The sequence below is a fragment of the Lepidochelys kempii genome, chromosome 2 (assembly GCF_965140265.1).
Source record: "Lepidochelys kempii isolate rLepKem1 chromosome 2, rLepKem1.hap2, whole genome shotgun sequence".
In the NCBI taxonomy this organism is placed as follows: domain Eukaryota; kingdom Metazoa; phylum Chordata; order Testudines; family Cheloniidae; genus Lepidochelys; species Lepidochelys kempii.
This window is the reverse complement of record NC_133257.1, coordinates 61094822-61121008: the sequence shown is the minus strand read 5'-3', so window position 1 is coordinate 61121008 and position 26187 is coordinate 61094822. Positions and strand designations below refer to the sequence as shown.

General features: G+C 45.2%; 1 protein-coding gene across 1 annotated transcript in view; it reads right to left on the bottom strand.

Moving 5' to 3' along the window:
- CPA6 (carboxypeptidase A6) overlaps positions 1-26187 on the bottom strand; it is a 120712-nt gene that overhangs the window by 52486 nt on the left and 42039 nt on the right. The window contains exon 2 of the mRNA XM_073329611.1: positions 6101-6176. Coding sequence (XP_073185712.1) covers positions 6101-6176 — 76 coding nt within the window. The remainder of the gene's footprint in view (positions 1-6100; positions 6177-26187) is intronic.

Genomic DNA, 26187 nt, shown 5'->3' with positions numbered 1-26187 from the left:
AAAGAAATGGCTAGAAAGTCACTGGTTTAGAGGAGAGCAGCAACTGGTCTGAAAGGTTCAAATGAAGTAGTTCTTCATTAGTGATATTGACCAAAAGGGTCCCAAAGCAGATAAATAGCTGATGAAAGTAGGTCTGAGAATCAAAGTAAACTTTCAATTATCTGGAAAATACTTTGGAATGTGGCATTTGTTCCAATCAGTCAACTGGATTAAAACCATGAAGGAGTTTATAAATCAACAACAGGACTCTCAATTTATCCTGAGCAATGGAGAGCAGATGGCAGTGGACAATCAACTGAGGTATGTCATGCAGAGAAATACTGGAAGGATGGCAAGAATGGCTGTCAATAAGCTAGATACATACTGCAAAAAAAAAAAAATGTGAGTTTTCATTTGAATTGTTAAAGATTTGCTTTCAATGTGCTGGATTCCCTAATGTACTAAAGTCATTTAGTGGTGCAGAGTGGATTTAAAAGTGCTGGAAATATCCAGTGGAAAGTTCCCCTGGTACAGGGGAACTCAGCTGGGATGGAAAGCTAAAGGAGGTAACTCCACCAGCCATCTCTCGTTGCATCTCTGACATAGGGGAGGGAGGGAACAAACAGGTCAGGTGTGTTCTAGGCAGTAGGTGTGCACAAGGCAGGAATGTGGTGGAGCAGAACCCCCCTCCCCACTACTTAACCCTTCACTGGCATATTGTCCAAGGAGCTTATACCAGTGGCAGAAGTTAAAGTGGGTCCCCTGCTGCTCTAGTGGGGCTGCATGGCCAAGGATGAGGGAGGTGAAGCCATCTCCCTAGTGCACCACTTTTAACTATGTCCTACTGCAGTTCTGAGGTATTGGTGAGTTGAGGGCAGTTTATTTAGGCCTCCCTTGTGCTCACTTTCTGAATAAGTTTACTGGTGGGAATATTGGCAAAAACAGGGAATTTTAAACAAGTATTGGAGAATCTGTAGCAAGCAAGCAAGTTTTGAATTGTAAGAGTGAGCATTCTCACTAGAAACCTGATTAACAGTTATGCTCATCCAGTCAACACTCTGTAGTCTGTGTGTCCAGTCAAAGCTATCCAACTCAGATTCTAATACTGAATACTCACAATGAACTGCTGACAAAGAAGCCACAGGCCAAACTAAAATTAATAATAAATCTGAGGCAGTTGTAATTTACCCAAGGGCAATTCATGGTCAGAAAGTTAAAATGTGTGGAATTAATTAATCAGTATGTATTATTCACTCAGTAAAGACAGTGACATTTGAATTGTGATAGGGACTACAGGCCTTATTCAGGTATTGGTCCGATTGTGGTAGGCCCTGTACACTGATCAAAAAGGCATTCCCTGCCCCAATTAGGTTCAGATTCTCTGTTTGAAACCGAGACATTTTAAAGATACACTAAAGAAAATAAAAAAACACAGCAAACTCCAAGATACCCTGCTTGGAATTCTTAGTCCAGGCATCTGTAAGCAGACATTTAAGAAAGGATTTACTTCTTGTTGGGCTACTCTTGCCACCAAACTATCCTATTAATCCTAGATCCAGAATCCCCTTTCAAAACCTGCTCTGAATTGCAACTAGCTGGCTTTGATAGCTCTGCAAGTGACAAGCAGGCTTAGATTCATAGATTCATAGATATTAAGGTCAGAAGGGACCATTAGATCATCTAGTCCGACCTCCTGCACAACACAGGCCACAGAATCTCACGCAACCACTCCTGCGAAAAACCTCACCTATGTCTGAGCTGTTGAAGTCCTCAAATCGTGGTTTAAAGACTTCAAGGAGCAGAGAATCCTCCAGCAAGGGACCTGTGCCCCAAGCTACAGAGGAAGGCGAAAAACCTCCAGGGCCTCTTCCAATCTGCCCTGGAGGAAAATTCCTTCCCGACCCCAAATATGGCGATCAGCTGAACCCCTGAGCAAATGGGCAAGATTCACCAGCCAGATACCCAGGAAAGAATTTTCTGTAGTAACTCAGATCCCACCCCGTCTAACATCCCATCACCGGCCATTGGGCCTATTTACCATGAATAGTTCAAGATCAGTTAATTGCCAAAATCATGTTATCCCAGGAAAGTATAGGCTGTGTCAGTGTCAGTCTCTTTCTCTCCCCCAGTTGTTGTTTTTTTTTTATCAAGTGTAGTAGCCTACCAGCTTGTATGGCAGCCCTGCCGTTTCCTTCAACTTTCCTGTACAGGTAAACTTTTATTTATCTGTGTTCCTGAAACTAAGCATAAAACATAACCTCACCGAGTATGCCTAAGAGTGCTGGAAAATAGTGTTCTTCTAATTCAGCAACCCAGAGAGAGTAGAAGGGATATGCCCAGCTTTACATTATGATTCTTGTTTAGGAAATGTCAGTGTTAAGAACAGTCATTTAAACAAACAAGCAGAGACCACTCTCCAAATCTCCCGCCCCCCCCCCCAACAAACTTTTCCACTTCAAGAAAAATGTTTGTTTTTCCTTGTTCTTGCCTTTGTCCAGGTCAGTGGGTCATACAGGGTTGGTCTACGCTGCAGTTCGACACCTACAGCTCACTCACGTCAGTTGATTTGGGCTGCAGGGTATAAAATGGCAATGTAGATGTTCAGGCTACAGCCAGAGCTCTGGGACCCCATAAGGGGATTGGGTCCCAGGGCCCAGGCTTCAGCCTGAACCTAAACATCTACCTTGCAGTTTTACAGCCCTGCAGCCCGAGCCCAAGTCAGCATAGGCCAGTAATGTGTGTTTAATTGGTGTGTAGACATACCCATAAGAAGGGGTAAATTTGCATTTGTTTCATGCTCAGGTCACCGACAGAAATCACAAGCACCTTTGGAATGTCTTCTTGAGATAGAAGGACAGTGCTTTATAGTAGGATAACCAGAGACCCTGCTCTGTCCTCTATGTGCTGAATGTCTACGAGATGGTAGTGTTGTAGCCATTTTGGTCCCTGGACATTAAGGAGACAAAGCGGGTGAAGTAATCTCTTGTACTGGACCAACTTCTTTTGGTGACACAGACAAGCTTTTGGGTTACTCAGTGCTCTCCTTCAGGTCTGGGAATTAATGGGCCACTTAAACTTGAATGGTCCCTTAGAATGTGTGTTAACTATATATGCTAAACCAGTGGTTTTCAACCTTTTTTCATTTGTGGACTCCTAAAAAATTTCAAATGGAGTTGAGGACCTCTTTGGAAATCTTAGACATAGTCTACGGACTCCCCTGAGGTCCATTGACCAGAGGTTGAACACCACTATTCTCTGGTAACAACAACCTTTTGTGGACCTCTTAGACCTAGTCTGCAGAACACAGGTTGAAAACCACTGTGCTAAACAATCTGTTTCACCTTGTATTTACCTGTGACACTCTGAGTACGTTTCCCAGACCTGAAGAAGAGCTCTGTGTAGCTTGAAAGCTTGTCTTTCACCAATGGAAGTCAGTCCACTTTGTCTCAACAAAAGAGTGCTTGAGCTGTTTGAGCTGGCTGGAGATGAGTCTTCCTTTAATTCTGCAGGCTGTACAAGTAGGTCAGAGCCAAGTGATAACAAGTACCTGTCCCAAAGGCTTAGAGGGAGTTGGTCAGGATGAACGAAGAACATACAGGGCCCAAATTCAGAAGCCTAAATCCCCAGGGCCACCAGCCAGGAATGGTACAAATGTGGCTTTAAGCCACCTTCCCTCGACCAGGACCCAAGGTAGGTAGGGGTTGATTTGGCCCCTGACATTAGCTAGAGCAGCCTGGTGGCTAGGGTTCACTGGAGCACAGTGTGCTTTAGGTATGCCTCTCCTGGCTCAGTGTGCCCCCCTCACTGTGAGCCCCAGGATGGGTTCTGTAGCACTTCGGGGAAGGATGGTGCATTGGTTTAAGTCCCAGCTGACAAGTCAGGGTTCAATTATGTACTCCACCATAGTGTACTCCTTCACTGAGGACCCCTTAAGAAGTTCAAACATTCAAACCACTCTCCTTCTGCAGTCCAGTTTATTAGGTCCTGTACAAAGTTTTTCAAAATAGACCTCAAACCTGCAGTCCTCATCTCAATTCCAGTTGGTCCTGGACCCTCATCCCTGAAGGTCTAGTATTGCTTTAAAGTTCATTTCTTTTTCTCCATTTCCAAGTTGGACACAGTGCCTCCTACCTGGGAGTCTGTCATTCTGCTTTTCCCATACTACTTGCCTGAAGTTTAGCCTTCAACATTTATTTAATTAAAAATGTGTTAAGTCTTGAAATGATTCTGAGTTTTATTACACTGGTTCCACTCCCCCCCCCTTGAGACACAGACGGTATGAGTAACATGATACTCAGGTGATATAAATTTACAACCCAAACCAAAAAATATTCAAAGTAAATGCCTCTTAAAACACTTCTTGTGTTTAAAATGTAGTAATCTGAGACTCCCTGAAGGCCAATATAAAAGAATACATAATTAAAGTAATTTGTACATTACTGCTATAGCCTACAGGTTTTCTTTTCTGCGTCTGTCACTGTGTTGATGGATTTGCAGAGACAGAAATATGTCAGTGTTTTGTTTTTTCTTTTATTGTACATGAACGTTTGTTCATACATTGGTTTCTATTTTCAGTTTCTCAGTGTGCTATTAACAATATGGTCATGTTTAGATGCAGTGCTCAAGAATGAAAGTTCTTTCTTTCTAGGGCAGGATTTGTTTCTGCTCTGAGAACTCGTGCACGCTCTCTCTATGTCTCTCTGTCTCTCTCTGAATGATAAGTTGGGGTGGGAAGACCAAGAAGGATTGCAGAACTCCCATGGCTTGATTTTCAGAGGGGCTGACTACCTGCAGCTCCAACTGACTTCTGGATTTGTGCACTTATAAAAATTGGCCCTTGGAGGGGTTTGGAAAAAGGCAAAACTGGATTAGTGACAAGTATATACAGGAGTGTGTAAACCCACTGACATCCCTAGTTTGCCCCTCATATAGATGGGAAGTGAAATAGCTGCAGAGGGAACTGCAGCCCTGAGGCTTCGGAAGCAACCAAGCTTAGCTTGTTTCCACAAGCTAGGTACAGGGACCAGGATTTGATCCTGTGGGTGAATATTACTGTATGCAGGTACATTTTCATTTATTAAAAAAAACCTTCCTTTCAATCTTTTTAGCTTATTACATCATCCTAATCAATCTCTTTCTAATTAACCCGTCAGATTCCAGCGCACCTTGCCAAAATTGTATTATGCTGTTGTAAGAGTTACAGCATGTGGTCATTCAAGTTTCAACTGCTCCCACTTTGATGGAGAAGGAATCACTTTCTGTGAGCCTAAGGGAGCAATGTAATGAGAGAGTTGGGAGAGGTGCTTTGTGGGGATTGCTGTAGTAGAAGAGAGAAAAAAATACAGAGGGGAACAAAATAAAAATGCAACCAGAAACCTCGGAAGTCCAAGGGAGTTGTGGAGGTTGGTGTTTACTTTACTTATTTATTTATTGCCACTGGCTATTAAAGTTATTATTTATTTGTATTACAGTGACACCCAAAATTGCTAATTAGAACCAAAGCCCCACCATGCTAGTGGTAGCTACTGTAGAAAGATAAACACACTTTTCCGTGCCCTGAAAAGCGTACAGTCTGAGACTATTCACAAGAATCCATCTCCAGGTACCTGTAATGCCAGAGTTCAGTGCATGTGCATGGTGGTCCTCTTCCCCCGTTATCTCATGTCACAGAGGGCTGTGAGTATGGGTAGGAGGAAGGTTCTGTGCATACCTTCATCCTTCTCTGTGACCATGGTCACTGCTGCTGGCAGAGCAGTTCCTACCCCTTGTTAAGCTCTGCCGGAGAGGCAGCATTCTGGACAGTGCTCTTGTGATAAGCCAATGCAATGGCACTAGATACAAACAGGTGGAAACTTTGATTTCCCTGCTTTTATTTTCCTCTCTTTTTTAAGGTGGGGGAATATTTTATTTTTAATAGTTGTAAAGACTTTGAGCTTGGCTGAAGTGGGGATTCTTGGCTGAGGCCTCCACTCTTTCTTGTGCTTCCTCTCCACACGTATTTTCAGTTGAATGTAACCCAGGATTTGAAACAGTCATCCCGGGTGAAAGGCACGTGAATTAGCCCATTAAAGGCAACCCTCAAGAAGAGCGCTGGTATTGAAACTGCAAAGCGCAAACTCACCGTAAGCTGGTTAAATATGGCATTCAGTGCTTGTGCTTCTCTCTCGCTGTCCGGAACAAGCCGTATTACTTTATCACTGTTGGTAAGAGAACATTGAATTGAAGCTTTAAGAACTTGTTTCAACAACAGAACCCAGAAATAAATCTATCATTTATGGTCCATATTCATTTTGTCTCTTTCTAAATACTATTAACATAACAGGTGAATCAGAAATCTGCTTTCAAACCTGACCCCCCTTAACTGAAAAGGAGTACTTGTGGCACCTTAGAGACTAACCAATTTATTTGAGCATGAGCTTTCGTGAGCTACAGCTCACTTCATCAGATGTTTACCGTGGAAACTGCAGCAGACTTTATATACACACAGAAATCATGAAACAATACCTCCTCCCACCCCACTGTCCTGCTGGTAATAGCTTATCTAAAGTGATCAACAGGTGGGCCATTTCCAGCACAAATAACCCTACACAAGAGGCTCAGCCGGAGCCTGAATCCCAACATAGTGCACCAGCGGAGAGCGGTTCACAGTCAACAGAAACAGCTCCATCCCCTATATCGCTTCCAGAGGGACCAAGCCTAGGTCCACAATCCCATGAGGAACTGATGTCTCCAGCATCAAGGGAACAGTTCCAGACCGAACAGGAAGCAGATGAAAGCCTCCAGAGAGCTTGGACGGCGGCACGGAGCAACCCACCGCCTCTCAGCTCTTCTAATCGATCCAGGTTTGTTGTAGAAAGAGGACTTTTATACAAGGAAACTCTTTCTGGGGGACACCAGGAAGACTGGCATCCTCAGAGACAGTTGGTAGTTCCAACTAAATACCGGGCCAAGCTCTTGAGCTTAGCCCATGATCACCCTAGTGGCCATGCTGGGGTGAACAGGACCAAAGACCGTTTGGGGGGGTCATTCCACTGGGAGGGAATGGGCAAGGATGTTTCTACCTATGTCCAGTCTTGTGAGGTGTGCCAAAGAGTGGGAAAACCCCAAGACCAGGTCAAAGCTCCTCTCCAGCCACTCCCCATCATTGAAGTTCCATTTCAGCGAGTAGCTGTGGATATTCTGGGTCCTTTTCCGAAAAAGACAGCCAGAGGAAAGCAGTACATACTGACTTTCATGGATTTTGCCACCCGATGGCCGGAAGCAGTAGCTCTAAGCAACACCAGGGCTAAAAGTGTGTGCCAGGCACTAGCAGACATTTTTGCCAGGGTAGGTTGGCCCTCCGACATCCTCACAGATGCAGGGACTAATTTCCTGGCAGGAACTATGAAAAACCTTTGGGAAGCTCATGGGGTAAATCACTTGGTTGCCACTCCTTACCATCATCAAACAAATGGCATGGTGGAGAAGTTTAATGGAACTTTGGGGGCCATGATACGTAAATTCGTAAATGAGCACTCCAATGATTGGGACCTAGTATTGCAGCAGTTGCTCTTTGCCTACAGAGCTGTACCACATCTCAGTTTAGGGTTTTCCCCATTTGAACTTGTATATGGCCGTGAGGTTAAGGGGCCATTGCAGTTGGTGAAGCAGCAATGGGAGGGATTTACACCTTCTCCAGGAACTAACATTCTGGACTTTGTAACCAACCTACAAAACACCCTCCGAACCTCTTTAGCCCTTGCTAGAGAAAACTTACAGGATGCTCAAAAAGAGCAAAAAGCCTGGTATGATAAACATGCCAGAGAGCGTTCCTTCAAAGTAGGAGACCCGGTCATGGTCTTAAAGGCGCTCCAGGCCCATAAAATGGAAGCATCGTGGGAAGGGCCATTCGTGGTCCAGGAGCGCCTGGGAGCTGTTAATTATCTCATAGCATTCCCCACCTCCAACCGAAAGCCTAAGGTGTATCATATTAATTCTCTAAAGCCCTTTTATTCCAGAGAATTAAAGGTTTGTCAGTTTACAGCCCAGGGAGGAGACGACGCTGAGTGGCCTGAAGGTGTCTATTACGAAGGGAAATGTGCTGGTGGTGTGGAAGAGGTGAACCTCTCCATGACCCTTGGGCGTATGCAGCGACAGCAGATCCAGGAGCTGTGCACTAGCTACGCGCCAACGTTCTCAGCCACCCCAGGACTGACTGAACGGGCATACCACTCCATTGACACAGGTAATGCTCACCCAATTAGGGTCCACCCTTACCGGGTGTCTCCTCAAGCTAAAACTGCTATAGAACGGGAGATCCAGGATATGTTACAGATGGGTGTAATCCGCCCCTCTGAAAGTGCATGGGCATCTCCAGTGGTTCTAGTTCCCAAACCAGATGGGGAAATACGTTTTTGCGTGGACTACCGTAAGCTAAATGCTGTAACTCGCCCAGACAACTATCCCATGCCACGCACAGATGAACTATTAGAGAAACTGGGACGGGCCCAGTTCATCTCTACCTTGGACTTAACCAAGGGGTACTGGCAGGTACCGCTAGATGAATCTGCCAAGGAAAGGTCAGCCTTCATCACACATCTCGGGCTGTATGAATTTAATGTACTCCCTTTCGGGCTGCGAAATGCACCCGCCACTTTCCAAAGACTTGTAGATGGTCTCCTAGCGGGATTAGGAGAATATGCAGTCGCCTACCTTGACGATGTGGCCATATTTTCGGATTCCTGGGCAGACCACCTGGAACATCTACAAGAAGTCCTTGAGCGCATAAGGGAGGCAGGACTAACTGTTAAGGCTAAGAAGTGTCAAATAGGCCTAAACAGAGTGACTTACCTTGGACACCAGGTGGGTCAAGGAACTATCAGCCCCCTACAGGCCAAAGTGGATGCTATCCAAAAGTGGCCTGTCCCAAAGTCAAAGAAACAGGTTCAATCCTTCTTAGGCTTGGCCGGTTATTACAGACGATTTGTACCGCACTACAGCCAAATCGCTGCCCTACTGACAGACCTAACCAAAAAGAAACAGCCAAATGCTGTTCAGTGGACCGGAAAGTGTCAGAAGGCCTTTAACAAGCTTAAAGCGACACTCATGTCTGACCCTGTACTAAGGGCCCCAGACTTTGACAAACCGTTCCTAGTAACCACAGATGCATCCGAGCGTGGTGTGGGAGCAGTTTTAATGCAGAAAGGACCTGATCAAGAATTCCACCCTGTAGTATTTCTCAGCAAAAAACTGTCTGAGAGGGAAAGCAACCGGTCAGTCACTGAAAAAGAATGTTATGCCATTGTCTACGCTCTGGAAAAGCTACGCCCATATGTTTGGGGACGGCGTTTCCACCTGCAAACCGACCATGCTGCACTAAAGTGGCTTCACACTGTCAAAGAAACTAACAAAAAACTTCTTCGGTGGAGTTTAGCTCTCCAAGATTTTGATTTCGACATCCAACACATCTCAGGAGCTTCTAACAAAGTGGCTGATGCACTCTCCCGTGAAAGTTTCCCAGAATCAACTGGTTAAAATCGTCCTTGAGATGTGGAAAATATTGTTAGTCTTTATGTACTTGGTAGTATATTTAGAGATGCATGTGTCTTATTAACTCTGTTTTCCTAGAGCTCCAGGAAGAAATCCCAGCCAGTGTTTCACCCTAGCTGAGATTTGGGGGGCGTGTCATAAATATAAAGGGAAGGGTAAACCCCTTTGAAATCCCTCCTGGCCAGGGGAAAGCTCCTCTCACCTGTAAAGGGTTAAGAAGCTAAAGGTAACCTCGCTGGCACCTGACCAAAATGACCAATGAGGAGACAAGATACTTTCAAAAGCTGGGAGGAGGGAGAGAAACAAAGGGTCTGTGTCTGTCTGTAGTCGTCTTGGCCAGGGACAGAACAGGAATGGAGTCTTAGAACTTTTAGTAAGTAATCTAGCTAGGTATGTGTTAGATTATGATTTCTTTAAATGGCTGAGAAAAGAATTGTGCTGAATAGAATAACTATTTCTGACTGTGTATCTTTTTTGTAACTTAAGGTTTTGCCTAGAGGGGTTCTCTATGTTTTTGAATCTAATTACCCTGTAAGATATCTACCATCCTGATTTTACAGGGGGGATTTCTTTATTTCTATTTACTTCTATTTTTTATTAAAAGTCTTCTTGTAAAACACTGAATGCTTTTTCATTGTTCTCAGATCCAAGGGTTTGGGTCTGTGGTCACCTATGCAAATTGGTGAGGCTTTTTATCCAACATTTCCCAGGAAAGGGGGGGTGCAAGTGTTGGGAGGATTGTTCATTGTTCTTAAGATCCAAGGGTCTGGATCTGTAGTCGCCTAAGCAAATTGGTGAGGCTTTTTACCAAACCTTGTCCAGGAAGTGGGGTGCAAGGTTTTGGGAAGTATTTTGGGGGGAAGGACGCGTCCAAACAGCTCTTCCCCAGTAACCAGTATTAGTTTGGTGGTGGTAGCGGCCATTCCAAGGATAACGGGGGTAATATTTTGTACCTTGGGGAAGTTTTGACCTAAGCTGGTAAAGATAAGCTTAGGAGGTTTTTCATGCAGGTCCCCACATCTGTACCCTAGAGTTCAGAGTGGGGGAGGAACCTTGACATGGTGGTAGCGGTGGGATAATCATCATAGACTGCAAAAGTCCACATTCCTGACCAGCCCTTGTACTGGACAGGCAACTTGGCTGTAGGCAAATTGAAAGAGTTGGAGTTGAAGGGTTGAATCGTCACTTGGATCTCTGGGTTGATTAAATTGGGGTCCACTAAGGAAGCAAATGGCCCACCTGTTGATCACTTTAGATAAGCTATTACCAGCAGGACAGTGGGGTGGGAGGAGGTATTGTTTCATGATTTCTGTGTGTATATAAAGTCTGCTGCAGTTTCCACGGTAAACATCTGATGAAGTGAGCTGTAGCTCACGAAAGCTCATGCTCAAATAAATTGGTTAGTCTCTAAGGTGCCACAAGTACTCCTTTTCTTTTTGCGAATACAGACTAACACGGCTGTTCCTCTGAAACCCCCTTAACTGTACATTTCCCAAGTCCAAGAAGTAAGCTGATTATAGGTGAGGATGGCAGCTGTTATTAAGGTTTCCCAATGCTTCCCATTATAAGACCCTGTTTTCAGTTGCTTATATCTTTGCCAAACTTAAACCATATGGGCTGAAATTTTCCATGATATGGGTCTGCTTCAGGCTGAATGTTTCTGGAAAACTTTAGCCAGAATGGTACAGGCATTTCTGAGAATGAGGATAGGGAATAACACGCTGTTCTGCCAGTGTTAAAAAAATTCTGGCTGCCTTTTCTTTGCAAAGCTCTAGAACCCCCATTCTGCGCAGCAGGAACTGGACATTTGGCCTTTGTGTTCAGCCTTGTGCCAGCCCCATAAAAATCTGCTCAAATGTGGCCCAGTTCAAAGATTGTAGTTCACACATGCTCAGTACAGACTTTTTAGATTTTAGCAGCTTAATTCCCTGAAGATTCCACCTGCACTGAGCATGCTCCAGGTTGGGACTGAGCACAGAGTATGACTTTTCTTGCAGTTGTAGTCCTGGACTACTGCAGTCCTGTTCAGCCCAGGCACATGGAGGAAGCAGCCTGATTAAGATGAAGAGGGGACAAGAGATGGTCCTACAGGGGTAAATTCTTGGGGAAAAGGAGTGGCAGGGGGAAATCATAGAATCATAGAATATCAGGGTTGGAAGGGACCTCAGGAGGCCATCTAGTCCAACCCCCTGCTCAAAGCAGGACCAATCCCCAATTAAATCATCCCAGCCAGGGCTTTGTCAAGCCTGACCTTAAAAACTTCTAAGGAAGGAGATTCTACCACCTCCCTAGGTAACGCATTCCAGTGTTTCACCACCCTCATAGTGAAAAAGTTTTTCCTAATATCCAATCTAAATCTCCCCCACTGCAACTTGAGACCATTACTCCGTGTCCTGTCCTCTTCTACCCCTGAGAATAGTCTAGAACCATCCTCTCTGGAACCACCTCTCAGATAGTTGAAAGCAGCTGTCAAATCTCCCCTCATTCCTCTCTTCTGCAGACTAAACAATCCCAGTTCCCTCAGCCTCTCCTCATAAGTCATGTGTTCCAGACCCCTAATCATTTTTGTTGCCCTTCGCTGGACTCTCTCCAATTTATCCACATCCTTCTTGTAGTGTGGGGCCCAAAACTGGACACAGTACTCCAGATGAGGCCTCACCAATGTCGAATAGAGAGGAACGATCACGACCCTCGATCTGCTCGCTATGCCCCTACTTATACATCCCAAAATGCCATTGGCCTTCTTGGCAACAAGGGCACACTGCTGACTCATATCCAGCTTCTCGTCCACTGTTACCCCAGGTCCTTTTCCGCAGAACTGCTGCCTAGCCTTTCGGTCCCTAGTCTGTAGCTGTGCATTGGGTTCTTCCGTCCTAAGTGCAGGACCCTGCACTTATCCTTATTGAACCTCATCAGATTTCTTTTGGCCCAATCCTCCAATTTGTCTCGGTCCCTCTGTATCCTATCCCTGCCCTCCAGCGTATCTACCACTCCTCCTAGTTTAGTATCATCCGCAAATTTGCTGAGGGTGCAATCCACACCATCCTCCAGATCATTTATGAAGATATTGAACAAAACCGGCCCCAGGACCGACCCCTGGGGCACTCCATTTGACACCGGCTGCCAACTAGACATGGAGCCATTGATCACTACCCGTTGAGCCCGACAATCTAGCCAACTTTCTACCCACCTTATAGTGCATTCATCCAGCCCATACTTCCTTAACTTGCTGACAAGAATACTGTGGGAGACCGTGTCAAAAGCTTTGCTGAAGTCAAGAAACAATACATCCACTGCTTTCCCTTCATCCACAGAACCAGTAATCTCATCATAGAAGGCGATTAGATTAGTTAGGCATGACCTTCCCTTGGTGAATCCATGCTGACTGTTCCTGATCACTTTCCTCTCATGTAAGTGCTTCAGGATTGATTCTTTGAGGACCTGCTCCACGATTTTTCCAGGGACTGAGGTGAGGCTGACTGGCCTGTAGTTCCCAGGATCCTCCTTCTTCCCTTTTTTAAAGATTGGCACTACATTAGCCTTTTTCCAGTCATCTGGGATTTCCCCCGTTCGCCACGCGTTTTCAAAGATAATGGCCAATGGCTCTGCAATCACAGCCGCCAATTCCTTTAGCACTCTCAGATGCAATTCATCCTGCCCCATGGACTTGTGCATGCCCAGCTTTTCTAAATAGTCCCTAATCACCTCTTTCTCCACAGAGGGCTGGCCATCTACTCCCCATGTTGTGATGCCCAGCGCAGCAGTCTGGGAGCTGACCTTGTTAGTGAAGACAGAGGCAAAAAAAGCATTGAGTACATTAGCTTTTTCCACATTCTCTGTCACTAGGTTGCCTCCCTCATTCAGTAAGGGGCCCACACTTTCCTTGGCTTTCTTCTTGTTACCAATATACCTGAAGAAACCCTTCTTGTTACTCTTGACATCTCTTGGTAGCTGCAGCTCCAGGTGCGATTTGGCCCTCCTGATTTCATTCCTACATGCCCGAGCAATATTTTTATACTCTTCCCTGGTTATATGTCCAACCTTCCACTTCTTGTAAGCTTCTTTTTTATGTTTTAGATCCGCTAGGATTTCACCGTTAAGCCAAGCTGGTCGCCTGCCATATTTACTATTCTTTCGACTCATCGGGATGGTTTGTCCCTGTAACCTCAACAGGGATTCCTTGAAATATAGCCAGCTCTCCTGGACTCCTTTCCTCCTCATGTTAGTCCCCCAGGGGATCCTACACATCCGTTCCCTGAGGGAGTCGAAGTCTGCTTTCCTGAAGTCCGGGGTCCGAATCCTGCTGCTTACCTTTCTTCCCTGTGTCAGGATCCTGAACTCAACCAACTCATGGTCACTGCCTCCCAGATTTCCATCCACTTTTGCTTCCCCCACTAATTCTTCCTGGTTTGTGAGCAGCAGGTCAAGAAAAGCTCCCCCCCTAGTTGGCTCCTCTAGCACTTGCACCAGGAAATTGTCCCCTATGCTTTCCAAAAACTTCCTGAATTGTCTATGCACCGCTGTATTGCTCTCCCAGCAGATATCAGGAAAATTAAAGTCACCCATGAGAACCAGGGCGTGCGATCTAGTAGCTTCTGCGAGTTGCTGGAAGAAAGCCTCATCCACCTCATCCCCCTGGTCCGGTGGTCTATAGCAGACTCCCACCACTACATCACTCTTGTTGCTCACACTTCTAAACTTAATCCAGAGACACTCAGGTTTTTCTGCAGTTTCGTACCGGAGCTCCGAGCAGTCATACTGCTCCCTTACATACAGGAAAGGGGCAAGAGAAACTGGGAATGGGAGTTGGTGCAAGGAGGCAGGGAGGGAGAGTCTACACAAGTGAGACTAGGACTTACTGGGTGAGGAGACTGAGACGGAGATGAGATGGGTGAGGAGAATGGGCCTATTCTTTGAATCCTATATGCCTTTGCTGTAGTATATTGTGTGGTCTCTTTGGGGGGAAGAGTGTGATAAGCCTAGCAGCCTGCTGAGTAAGGCTTAGAGCTTCTTAATGAGACTTTGAGCCCTAATCCCTTCATGATCCACTAACCTGGGGTGGGCAAACTTTTTGGCCCAAGGGACACGTCTTGGTATGGAAATCATATGGTGGGCCATGAATGCTCACAAAATTGGGAGTTGTGGTGCAGGAGGGGGTGTGGGCCCCAGCTGTGGGTGCGGGCTCTGGGGTGGGGCAAGAAATGAGGAGTTCGGGGTGTGGGAGGGGGCTCTGGGCTGGGGTAAGGGGTTGGGATGGTGAGGGTGGGGGAGTGAGGGCTCCAGCTGGGGATGTGGGCTATGGGGTGGAGCTGGAGATGAGGGGTTGGGGGTGCAGGAGGGTACTCCGGACTGGGACCAAGGGGTTTGGAGGGCAGGAGGGGTATCAGGGCAGGGGGTTGGGCGTGGGAGGAGGTCAGGGGTGCAGGCTCAGAGTAAAAGAGGCTGTTAGAGGGGAAAAGCCATCTTTTAAAAATTGGAAGTCAAATCCTACTGAGGAAAATAGAAAGGAGCATAAAATCTGGTGGCAAGTAAAGCGTAAAAGTATAATTAGGCTGTCCAAAAAAGAATTTGAAGAGCAACTAGCAAAAGACACAAAAACTAACAACAAAAGATTTTTGAAGTTCATCAGAAGCAGGTAGCCAGCCGAACAATCAGTGGGGCCACAGGATGATTGAGGTGCTAAAGGAGCACTCAAGGAAGACAAAGCCATTTTGGAGAAGCTAAATTAATTCTTTTTATGGTCTTCACTGCAGAGGATGTGAAGGAGATTCCCAAACCTGAGCCATTCGTTTTAGGTGATAAATCTGAGGAACTGTCCCAGATTGAGGTGTCAATAGAGGAGGTTTTGGAACAAATTGATAAATTAAACCGTAATAAGTCACCAGGACCAGATGGTATTCACCCAAGAGTTCTGAAGGAACTCAAGTATGAAATTGCAGTACTAACTGTGATATGTAACCTATCACTTAAATCAGCTTCCGTACCACATGACTGGAGGATAGCTAATGTGACACCAATTTTTTAAAAAGGCTGTAGAGGCGATCTTGGCAATTACAGGCTGTTAAGCCTAACTTCAGAACCAGGCAAATTGGTTGAAACTATAGGAAAGAACAGAATTATCAGACACATATGTCACGGTTCCTCCCCCACTCTGAACTCTAGGGTACAGATGTGGGGACCTGCATGAAAAACCTCCTAAGCTTATCTTTACCAGCGTAGGTCAAAACTTCCCCAAGGTACAAAATATTACCCCCGTTATCCTTGGACTGGCCACTACCACCACCAAACTAATACTGGTTACTGGGGAAGAGCTGTTTGGACGCATCCTTCCCCCCAAAATACTTCCCAAAACCTTGCACCCCACTTCCTGGACAAGGTTTGGTAAAAAGCCTCACCAATTTGCCTAGGTGACTACAGACCCAGACCCTTGGATCTTAAGAACAATGAACAATCCTCCCAACACTTGCACCCCCCCTTTCCTGGGAAATGTTGGATAAAAAGCCTCACCAATTTGCATAGGTGACCACAGACCCAAACCCTTGGATCTGAGAACAATGAAAAAGCATTCAGTGTTTTACAAGAAGACTTTTAATAAAAAATAGAAGTAAATAGAAATAAAGAAATCCCCCCTGTAAAATCAGGATGGTAGATATCTTACAGGGTAATTAGATTCAAAAACATAGAGAACCCCTCTAGGCAAAACCTTAAGTTACAAAAAGATACATAGACAGAAATAGTTATTCTATTCAGCACAATTCTTTTCTCAGCCATTTAAAGAAATCATAATCTAACACATACCTAGCTAGATTACTTACTAAAAGTTCTAAGGCTCCATTCCTGGTCTATCCCTGGCAGAAACCAGCATACAGACAGACAGAGACCCTTTGTTTCTCTCCCTCCTCCCAGCTTTTGAAAGTATCTTGTCTCCTCATTGGTCATTTTGGTCAGGTGCCAGCGAGGTTACCTTTAGCTTCTTAACCCTTTACAGGTGAGAGGAGCTTTCCCCTGGCCAGGAGGGATTTCAAAGGGGTTTACCCTTCCCTTTATATTTATGACAACATAGATGAACACAGTTTTGTGGGGGAAGAGTCAACATGGCATTTGCAACGGGAAATCATGCCTCACCAATCTATTAGAATTCTTTGATGGGGTCAGCAAACATATGGACAGGGATGATACAGTGGATAGTGTACTTGGACTTTCATAAAGCCTTTCACAAGGTCCCTCACCAAAGGCTCCTAAGCAAAGTAAGCAGTCATGGGATAAGAGGGAAGGCCCTCTCATGGGGTTATTTTTTCCAGTGTGGATTACTTCTCACTTATCAACACTGAATTTCATCTGCCATTTTGTTGTCCGGTCACCCAGTTTTGTGAGATCCCTTTATAACTCTTTGAAATGTGCTTTGGACTTAACTATTTTGAGTAATTTTGTATCATCTGCAAACTTTGGCACTTCACTGCTTTCCCCTTTTTCTAGATCATTTATGAATATGTTGAACAGCACTGGTCCTAGTACAGATCTCTGGGGGTCACCACTATTTACCCATCTCCATTCTGAAAATTTATCATTTGTTCCTACTCTTTGTTTCCTGTCTTCTAACCAGTTACTGATTCACGAGAGGACCTTTGACTGCCCGATGCTGGGACTGGACGACAGGGGATGGATCACTTGAAAACTGTCCTGTTCCATTCATTCCCTTTGAAGCACCTGGCATTGGCCACTGTTGTAAGACAGGATAGTGGGTTAGATGGACCACTGGTCTGACTCAGTATGGCTGTTCTTATGTTTTTTTTTTCTCTTGATCCTCTCTTCCCCCCTCACTTACTTCTGTATTTCTCCCCTCACCTTGTTTTTTCCTGAGGCGTTCCAGGATCATGTCTGCTTCCTTATTATCCAGGAAGATTATGCATCAGAGTGGCCTTTGCTGAGGGGCATTGTGGTCCAAAGGAGATGTGAACCCAGATGCCTTAACTGTAGTCTCTGGAGCCTCCAGAATACTGCATTCAGTTGGTCTCAGATGGGTCACCAGAGAGTGAAGTGGGGATGAGTGCTGCCTTCAGAGCATGCTCTCAACTTCTGCCCAGTTCAATTGTCAGGGACCAATTTAGGTTTCCAAATGTGATGTACTGTCACTAGAATACTGGGCAGGCTTGTCCCTGCTACAGGAGTGCTTTAGCTGTATCTGTGTAAATAGTTATTTAACAGAAAACGTGCCAGTTGATAGTTTCTGGGTTCCATAGGACCAATAAGTGGTGGTGGTGTGCAGTGCAAATGGCTTTCTCCAGCTGCTCTTTACACCATCTCTTACCAGCCCCCTCTTCCTTTGTGAATGACTTTTCCTCCTTTTGTCTCTTCTCTCCCTTCACCATCTGTTCCTTTCAGTTTGTCTCTATCTCCTTGTTTCTCTTTCCACCCTTTCATTTTGGCAACATCCCTGCTGAGCATTCCTTGCACTGCGGACCCAAGTCCTGATATCCTTGTTCAGAGAAAGCCCCCAGTGACTTCAAATGGTTTTGTCTGACTCGAAGGTTTGGCCCATAGTTCCACTAGTCCCAGTATTATTTAAAAAAAAGAAGAACCTGGGTCAGTTTCACTCTGCTTCTGTTGACACCACTGACTCAGTGCTGTGTGCTGAAATTGCGAAGGGGTGACTGTATACAGGGGTTCTCCTGCTTGACAGTGCTAAAAGTAGGGAAGAAGAGGTGGCAGGGGTTTGGGAAAATTACTGGAAGTTTCACTTTCCAGACAGATAGGAGAGAAGCATATTTTACAAAGGGCTATGAAGCTCAGAGTACTATGAAGGCTGCATTGTATTAAGGGAAATATGTTTCCCAATTTCACTTATTGTATTGCACTAATTCTCTTTGCTATCACTTACTTCTTTCTAAATAGCAAATAGCTATTGAAAAGAGTAGTGGACAGATGGATCTACTGGGTACATGGGACAGATACTGTAGGACTGAAATGCTTAAAGATTATGTGCAGAGACTGTGACTAAAATCTCCACTGGCTGAATGTAAAGTAAACAAGAAACACTTATCGCTAGTTTCTGGAAGTACTGGGGAGAGGCAGAATGTATGGAACAACCATTTCAAATGTAAAATAGTTAAACCTGGATTCAGCAGTTGTTACAACTCAGAATGAACTGATATTATTTAGGTGTGGTTTTCCTTTTCTTTAACGGACTAACACGTGTAGTCTAAACTGTCTTTTGGATCTGGCTCAGTGGCTATGTCATGCCCGACTTGATTAGAGACCTGCCAGAGAAGGGAAAATGTCAATGGTGACATGGCTGATTGTGATAGATTAATTGCTTGATATATTGTTGGAAAATTGCTGTGGCCAGGCCTTCTCCTAGAGAGTGCAAAGAAAGCACTTTAGCGTACTTCATACTGTCAGATTTTTATGAAATGATGGACAATCCAACCTAGCAATACAGTTTCATTTTTGTGAATGTAAGATGCAAAGTGACAATGAATTCCTGAAAACAGTATTTTAATACCAGCTTTTATAGCCAAGTCAAAAGGCTCAGTAATTCTCAAGAAGCATTCTAGCATTGTCCTTCTGCAAAAGAGCACAGGTATCAGACTCTGCAGTGTACCTAATATCTACCCATCGAAAAAAGCAGTCCTGAGGTTGATTTTTGGCTCCAGATCCTTTGTTTATAGTTTGCACTAACAACAAATCAAAATGTTCTATTAAATACTTTCTATGCAATCACCCTTGCTATAACACAATGCACTTAATGTAGGGATTCAAAAATCTACCACACATACGAGCCAGACAACTAAATCTATCAGCCATAGGTTGATGCAGGAGATCTTTGGTGGATCTATCAATAAGCTTCATAGTCAATGCCATGGTGAGAGTCCCAGCACATACCCCTAGTTGCTGAGAAGAGGGAGGTGTTCAGGGATCATTATCTGAGTGTGATCTCTGGACTCTACTAGAGAGCTCCATCTTTCATATTGACCTCTGGAGAGTGGATGTCTGATAATATGAAAATCCTTTCCCTAGTCTGGCTGTTGGAAGAGAGAAACATCTGGTTTTTTACTTCTTTGCCCTCCTGGCTGCTCTGAATCCCCTGCCTTTTTTGGGGCCAGGGAGCTCCTCTCCCCTTGTCATAAATATAAAGGGAAGGGTAAACCCCTTTAAAATCCCTCCTGGCCAGAGGAAAACTCCTCTCACCTGTAAAGGGTTAAGAAGCTAAAGGTAACCTCGCTGGCACCTGACCAAAATGACCAATGAGGAGACAAGATACTTTCAAAAGCTGGGAGGAGGGAGAGAAACAAAGGGTCTCTGTCTGTCTATATGCTGCTTTTGTCAAGAATAGACCAGGAATGGAGTCTTAGAACTTTTAGTAAGTAATCTAGCTAGGTATGTGTTAGATTATGATTTCTTTAAATGGCTGAGAAAAGAATTGTGCTGAATAGAATAACTATTTCTGTCTGTGTGTCTTTTTTGTAACTTAAGGTTTTGTCTAGAGGGATTCTCTATGTTTTGAATCTAATTACCCTGTAAGGTATCTACCATCCTGATTTTACAGAGGGGATTTCTTTACTTCTATTTACTCCTATTTCTATTAAAAGTTTTCTTGTAAGAAAACTGAATGCTTTTTCATTGTTCTCAGATCCAAGGGTTTGGGTCTGTGGTCACCTATGCAAATTGGTGAGGCTTTTTATCCAACATTTCCCAGGAAAGGGGGGGGTGCAAGTGTTGGGAGGATTGTTCATTGTTCTTAAGATCCCAGGGTCTGGGTCTGTAGTCACCTAGGCAAATTGGTTAGGCTTTTTACCAAACCTGGTCCAGGAAGTGGGGTGCAAGGTTTTGGGAAGTATTTGGGGGGAAAGACGTTTCCAAACAGCTCTTCCCTAGTAACCAGTATTTGTTTGGTGGTGGTAGCGGCCAATCCAAGGACAAAGGGTGGAATATTTTGTACCTTGGGGAAGTTTTGACCTAAGCTGGTAAAGATAAGCTTAGGAGGTTTTCATGCAGGTCCCCACATCTGTACCCTAGCGTTCAGAGTGGGGGAGGAACCTTGACACCCCTATGAATAGTTCCAGTGTTGATCTCAGATTTCCTAAGCAACAATAGACAGAAATTGATATGACTCTAGTCTGTTTCAGGGCTGATCAAGAGGTTCAGATTAGTGAAACTGAACAGGGTGGTGTTCGTGACATATCTGAAAAGTCTATGAACAAAAGAGATGCTGGAACTGTCTGCAGATTCAGGAAGTTGGCAAGCCTTTAGTTTATATTGCAAGGTTATCTCTGTAAGCATAAGGGCTAGTAACGTCTTTTTTTCAAACAACCAACCAAACAAGAAAACGTATATTTTGCAGAAATTGATGGTGTAGGACCTCACACTTACCAGGACAAGTTGTCCATTTACCAGTGGGGAACGGGCGAGGGGAATTTTCAAGCTACGATTTCATGGGCTGAACTGAACTTATATAAACACAACTGAAGGCATTTGCATACCCTTCTAAGCAAACAGCAATACATTAAATGAACTGACTAGAAGAGACTAGTGGATGAGGAGCAGAAGCCAGGCCTTGGGCTTCCCTGGAGAGTGCTCTGCTACTGAGCAAAATGAACAGCTCTGTTAGCTGATGCCAGCTCTAAACAGCTTTTTCTTTTTTCCCCTTCTCTAGGAACAGAATAGAGAACTGCTTTTGGACTGTGTGGGATGTGCTCCGTATAGCAAAAGTCTGTAAAGGCCGATATTTTTTCGCCCCCCAATGTGGGAGTACAGTTCTGCTGATCACTGGTTGCTCTTCTTTGAACAGACCAGGCAGATTCAGTGAAGTAGTACTGCACACATGTGAAGCTTTTCTGCTGGAGAGACAGGACATTAACTTCATTTATGTCATTTCCACATTTCCTGGAGGAAAAATCTTTCTGTTGTTTTTTCTGTCTAGTGCCAACTCTGATCAGAGCCCCCTGCAAAACATATTTACACAGCAATACCAGTACAGTTCTTTAGATATGGTCTGAGGGACAGCACGTTTCCTTCTGCGGAAAAGGACCTAGGGGTGACAGTGGACGAGAAGCTGGATATGAGTCAGCAGTGTGCCCTTGTTGCCAAGAAGGCCAATGGCATTTTGGGAAGTATAAGTAGGGGCATAGCGAGCAGATCGAGGGACGTGATCGTTCCCCTCTATTCGACATTGGTGAGGCCTCATCTGGAGTACTGTGTCCAGTTTTGGGCCCCGCACTTCAAGAAGGATGTGGATAAATTGGAGAGAGTCCAGCGAAGGGCAACAAAAATGATTAGGGGACTGGAACACATGAGTTATGAGGAGAGGCTGAGGGAGCTGGGATTGTTTAGCCTGCAGAAGAGAAGAATGAGGGGGGATTTGATAGCTGCTTTCAACTACCTGAAAGGGGGTTCCAAAGAGGATGGCTCTACTGTTACTGTTACTGTTCTCAGTGGTAGCAGATGACAGAACAAGGAGTAATGGTCTCAAGTTGCAGTGGGGGAGGTTTAGATTGGATATTAGGAAAAACTTTTTCACTAAGAGGGTGGTGAAACACTGGAATGCGTTACCTAGGGAGGTGGTGGAATCTCCTTCCTTAGAGGTTTTTAAGGTCAGGCTTGACAAAGCCCTGGCTGGGATGATTTAACTGGGAATTGGTCCTGCTTCGAGCAGGGGGTTGGACTAGATGACCTTCTGGGGTCCCTTCCAACCTTGATATTCTATGATTCTATGATTCTATGAACCAAAAGCCTAAGGAGATATTCTAAATGAAATAAAATCCTACTTAAACGTATTTTTTCCTAATTGGATAATGAAGAATGATAGCATAGAAATGATTGGGTTCTTACAAAACTGCTACACACAACTGGTTATGCAAGACAGGAGGTGCAAGATTGAAAGATGCATATGAAAAAATATTTACACTATGGAAGTCTCTAAGGGAATACACAGGATTCAGCTGTGATAAAATGACCAGTTGCTTTATTCCTTTTCTCCCTGTACTAAACACTTTTGCGAGACAAAATCCTAAGAAAAATTGTCTGCTATGGAATTACTTTGTATCTTTCAGTTATTGGCACAAAGAATTTCAGAAATAGATTAGGTATTAAAAATAAGTACTCTATATAACCACTCTGTAGGAGTACTCTGTTTTAAATCTTAATTTAATTTTAGCCCAAGGCCAGTGCTTGGAAAAGGTTACTGGTCCTAAAAATATTGGTACTGGTCCACCAAAGATTTTTCTAGCCTCAGCAGGTCATGAAATAGGGCCTTTAAATTGTGCGTATCATCTAATTTAACACAATTCATTGCAGTATTTTTGCTCAGCTGTGTATTATCAACTGTGTAAAGATTCAAAAATTTCACAAAATGGTAGAGTATTACTGTCTTCTCTACCTGTGTTTCCCAATTCCTGGGTCAGCCATACACTAGTTCAGCCCCTGGCATAAGTTAGAAAAGCTTTTAGACTGCTTTAAATTATGCTGATTGACAATGTCCCCAAGGAACCGTTACGGGAACCAGGGATTGCAAGGGTGCGTGGCTGCTGTAGACATATCCCTTTTCTCCTGGGTAGGCCCGTTTATGCTCCTTGCAGGGAAAAGTAGCAGCCTCTCTATACCACTGGAGATTTCCCCATGAGGTGATTCTTCCATGACAATCTATCTTGGCACTTGGGCAGCTTTGTCCCTGCAGTGTGAGACAAAGTGGCTGCAGCAAAGCTAAGGCTTTGGGATAATATTTGTACCTCCACTGTGGTTACCTCTTACAGCTAAGTCCCTGTCTGTCATTACAAGGAGTTACTGTTTCTGTGTTCAAGTGGTGCTAAGCTACTCCAGTTAAGTGGAGCAGATATTGGCCTTTAACTCCCCCCCCCTTCTAAGTCAATGTTTTCTGTACTCCACTTAATATGGTCAGTGTAGTGCCCTGTTAAATGGCCTGGGCAGTAACTTAAAATGTCGGTAGGCCAGGGGGCCCAACTCTTTCTGACCCTTTTTGGGTGGTTTCCCCCAAGAGGCTGATGCTGACCCAAATAATGATGAGAGAGTGAGCAGTGTTGTCTTGGTAACAGCATGTATACTCTCTGTTTGTGATGGAAGTTATTTATAAAGGGAGCAAAACTTATTTTTATCTTGCTATAAAGACCATCCATAATTTTGAATGAAAATTATTTGTTTGGCTGGCATGTGGGAGGAATGCTGAAGAGGCAAAGATGTGATTGCGTGATGTTTACTAATGTAGCAGAGATGACTTCTCTGCAAAGTGAATGTGTATGCCAGTTGCCTAGCATTTCCCAACTGCTATGTGTGTGTGGGGGGGTGCCAGATTAGTGCAGCTGGAATCAGGACAGAGGAGTTGATCACTGCGGGTAGGAAACATCAGGGCCCAGATATTCCCTGCCTTCTACTTTGAACATGTGTCTGCTGCTGTGTGTAAAGCAGCAAGCAGTCCCCTGAAAGCCAACGCTCCCTTCTCCTGCATTAGGTTGTCCCAATGCAATGCTGGAGGGTAGGGATAGGATACAGAGGGACCTAGACAAATTGGAGGATTGGGCCAAAAGAAATCTGATGAGGTTCAACAAGGACAAGTGCAGAGTCCTGCACTTAGGATGGAAGAATCCAATGCAGCCCTACAGACTAGGGACCGAATGGCTCGGCAGCAGTTCTGCAGAAAAGGATGTAGGGGTTACAGTGGATGAGAAGCTGGATATGAGTCAACAGTGTGCCCTTGTTGCCAAGAAGGCCAATGGCATTTTGGGATGTATAAGTAGGGGCATTGCCAGCAGATCGAGGGACGTGATCGTTCCCCTCTATTCAACACTGGTGAGGCCTTATCTGGAGTACTGTGTCCAGTTTTGGGCCCCACACTACAAGAAGGATGTGGAAAAATTGGAAAGAGTCAAGCGGAGGGCAACAAAAATGATTAGGGGACTGGAACACATGAGTTATGAGGAGAGGCTGAGGGAACTGGGGATGTTTAGTCTGCGGAAGAGAAGAATGAGGGGGGATTTGATAGCTGCTTTCAACTACCTGAAAGGGGGTTCCAAAGAGGATGGCTCTACTGTTACTGTTACTGTTCTCAGTGGTAGCAGATGACAGAACAAGGAGTAATGGTCTCAAGTTGCAGTGGGGGAGATTTAGGTTGGATATTAGGAAAATCTTTTTCACTAGAGGGTGGTGAAACACTGGAATGCGTTACCTAGGGAGGTGGTGGAATCTCCTTCCTTAGAAGTTTTTAAGGTCAGGCTTGACGAAGCCCTGGCTGGGATGATTTAGTTGGTGTTGGTCCTGCTTTGAGCAGGGGGTTGGACTAGATGACCTCCTGAGGTTCCTTCCAACCCTGATATTCTATGATTCTATGCATAAAGCTAGTCACAGGAATTGCTTACATGTATGTGGTGATGGGTTCAGCCTGCTAGCCCAACTTACTCTCTTTTTGTGGCATTCAGACCATCCTTGTGTAGTTCTGCCAACTTTCTACTTACACAAAACTGAACACCCTTGCCTCACCCCTTTCCCGCCCCTCCTCTGAGGCCATGCCCCTACCCTGCCCCTTCTCCGAAACCCTGCCCCTACTCACTCCACCCCCCCTTCCTCTGTTGCTCACTCTCTCAACTTTACTCATTTGCTCATTTTCACCGGGCTGGCTCAGGGGTTTGGGGTGAGGGTCTGGCTGGGAGTTTGGGCTCTGGGGTGGGGCCATAAATAAGGGGTTCAGAGTGTGGGAGGGGGCTCTGGGCTGGGGCAGGTAGTTGGGATGCAGGAGGAGGGTTAGGGCTCTGGCTGGAGGTGCAGACTCTGGGGTGGGGCTGGGGATGAGGGGTTTGGGGTGTAGGAGGGTGCTCCAGGCTGAGGGGTTCAGAGGGTGGGAGGGGGATCAGGGCTGGGGGCAGGGAGCTTTGACACAGGAGGGGGTGAGGGGTGCATGCTCTGGGTGGCGCTTACCTCAAGCAGCTCCCAGAAGCAGCAGCATGTCCCCCCTCCAGCTCCTACGTGGAGGAGCGGCCAGGTGGCTCTGTGCACTGCCCCGTCTGCAGACACCGCTCCCGCAGCTCCCATTGGCCATGGTTCCCCTAGCTGCCCCAACGCCTAGGAGCTGGAGAGGGGACATGCTGCTGCTTCTGGGAGCCATGTGGAGCCACGGCAGGCAGGGAGCCTGCCTTAGCCCTGCTGCACCGCCGACCAGACTTTTAACAGTTGAAAACCAGTTCCAGTCGAAAACCGGACACCTGAGAACCCTATCCTTGTGTGACCCCCAATGGATGCCACTCTGCCTCTACACATAGCATATAGCCTGAGAGAAGTGGAGGAGAAAAGGAAGGGAATTATCTGGTGACCTTGGGCAAATCACTTAGTTTCTCCGTGACTTAACTCCCCACCTCTAAAAAGGCAATAGCAGTGCTTCCCTACCTCACAGGGGTGTCATGAGGATAGTACTTTAAAGACTATGAGGCACTCTGGTGCTAGGTAATGGGGAGCCATATAAATACCATAGACAGACAGATAGCTGTAAATGTAACTTTTTTAAAAAGGCATGCATGGTAGGATTTTTTATTCTGTTTCTTTTCTTGACTAATCCTTGAAATGCTGTGTACCTGTACACAGTAGACCTTGCTGTTCACTTCAAGGTGCTGTAAACATTGGTGGGGTGCTGTGGAGGACCTTAGCTCATCCTTTAAGCATGCAAGGACTTAGGTCATGTCT